The sequence below is a fragment of the Culex pipiens genome, chromosome 2 (assembly GCF_016801865.2).
Source record: "Culex pipiens pallens isolate TS chromosome 2, TS_CPP_V2, whole genome shotgun sequence".
In the NCBI taxonomy this organism is placed as follows: domain Eukaryota; kingdom Metazoa; phylum Arthropoda; class Insecta; order Diptera; family Culicidae; genus Culex; species Culex pipiens.
The window spans coordinates 166346737-166348807 of NC_068938.1; the positions used below are offsets into that span (position 1 = coordinate 166346737).

At 39.2% G+C, this 2071-nt stretch overlaps 1 protein-coding gene across 2 annotated transcripts; it reads left to right on the forward strand.

Annotated features, from left to right (window-relative positions):
* Positions 1–274: 274 nt before the first annotated feature.
* On the forward strand, positions 275–930 carry LOC120423075 (uncharacterized). Of its 2 annotated transcripts, none has more exons than XM_039586750.2 (2): positions 275–435; positions 510–930. In XM_039586750.2, exon 2 carries the CDS (start codon positions 559–561, stop codon positions 886–888), a length of 330 nt encoding a protein of 109 aa, XP_039442684.1. In that variant the 5' UTR covers positions 275–435; positions 510–558; the 3' UTR covers positions 889–930. The 2 variants fall into 2 exon arrangements, with proteins under 2 accessions (XP_039442684.1, XP_039442685.1); XM_039586751.2 differs by having other exon boundaries at positions 279–435; positions 513–930.
* The last annotated feature ends 1141 nt before the right edge of the window (positions 931–2071 follow it).

Here is a 2071-nt window from a genome sequence, read left to right on the forward strand (position 1 = left end):
ACTATTTATTTTAGTAAACTTCTTACAACATATCTACATGGAATATGGGGTCTAGAATCCCAAAAATCATTGGACGTAATATTTGAACAACACCTACGGGGCTATTTCATGAAAATTGTTCACTTTCAATAGTTGTATTACTTTAAAGTTATGTAAGCCTTAAGGCAGTAAAAAAATATATCTGTTCATTTTTCCCGGGAGTTTCAAATCAACAAAATCCCGGGAGCCACTCGCAAAACCCAAGGCACAAAAGAAAATGTCAAAAACCTTCTCAGCTCATCCACACAAACGTCAAACGGGTGTTTTCCTGCAACAGTTCTTATTGCGTCGCGTTTAAAAAAAAAAAAAATTGCATCCGTATCTCCGCGCCCTAAAACCTTCGCAATTTCGGTTCCCCGCAATGGCCACCCCGGAACGCCGGCACTGTATGTAACGGTAAGTTGGTGATATCCGTTCTTCAGGAAGCAATTGTTTCATAGAGATAATGTTTTTGTTTACGTTTTTTTTAGCAGGATCTCAAGTTTAAGCTGAAAAACACGGTTCCGGAGTTTGCCGGCGATGGGACCGTCCGGTACGGGTGCTACTTGCTGGCGGCGGCCAGCGTGGTCGGATATGTGTTTATGGAGACGACCGCCGGGCAAGGTGATCGATGAGGTTGTTCCGCTGTGGATAGTTCCGGTGCCGAGGGAGCCGTTCAAGCTAGCGATGTACTGTGACCATGGGCTGCTAACGGTGGATGTTGATGTGGGTGTATCAATTTGTGATATTTACTCGGTCCTGTCGTTGATGACGCCGACGGCTGGGAAATTGTACGAGATTCGGACGTCACCGGAATGTGGCGTGAGGAGACGCAGATTTTGTGGAATCAACATGTTTTCGATGATATAATTATAGGCAGTGAAAATAATGTTTGAAAAATAAGATGTAGAATAGATGAGAAAAAAAATTATATATATATACTTTATTATAATAAAAGAAACCATGGGTAAAATTGGGAAAATTGTTTTACTATATGACTTATCGGCTCATTACTTTTGATAGGGTTATAAGATTTTCAATCTTATAGTATCATTTTAAAGGGTTTTCAATTATCCAACAACTGTTTGATCGCACGATGGTTCTGGACATTATTTTCATCAAAATATCTCAAATACGGCCCCCAAAAGGCGACAACTAACACTTAAGTTCTCATAACATTTGATAGGGTTATCAGATATTCAATATTTTTCACTCATTAGAAAGATCTTTTAATTATCCAGCTAACGACGGGTCGCATTATGGACTCGGCCAACATTTTCATCGAAATATTTGAGATTCGGCCTCTAAAATGTGTACAAATGACACTTAAGTGCTCATAACTTTTGATAGGGTTATCAGATCTTCAATGTTTTGGGCTCATTAGAAAGGTATTTCAATTATCCAACTAACGACGGGTCGCATTATGGACCCGGCCAACAATTTCATCGAAATATTTGAGATCCGGCCTCTAAAATGTGTTCAAATGACACTTAATTGCTCATAACTTTTGATAGGGTTATCAGATCTTCAATCTTTTGGGCTTGTTGGAAAGGTCTTTTGAATACCTATCAAACGATGGGTAGCATGATAGATCCGGACAACTTTTTCATCAAAATATTTGAGATCCGGCCTCTGAAATGTGTACAAATGACACTTAAGTGCTCATAACTTTTGATAGGGTTATCAGATCTTCAATGTTTTGGGCTCATTAGAAAGGTCTTTCAAATACCTTTCTAAAAATGTATGATCAGACGGGTTTTCTTACAAAAACCACCCTTTTTACAATCTTTCAAACTTTAGCCAGAATCGTTTTTTTAGCATAACTTTTGAAATACTTAACAAAACTTCATAATAGTTAATATAGGTCTTGTGGGACCCTAAGACGGATCGAATGAGACCAGAACGGCCCAAATCGGTTCAGCCAGTCCGGAGATAATCGAGTGCATTTTTTTCGGTGCACGGACTTACAGACATACACACGCACAGACATTTGCTCAGAATTTGATTCTGAGTCGATAGGTATACGTGAAGGTAGGTCTACGAGGTCGAATTA

Excerpts from the sequence above, each read along its gene's own strand:
- LOC120423075 (XM_039586750.2), top strand. The coding sequence starts at position 559 with ATGGGACCGTCCGGTACGGGTGCTACTTGCTGGCGGCGGCCAGCGTGG.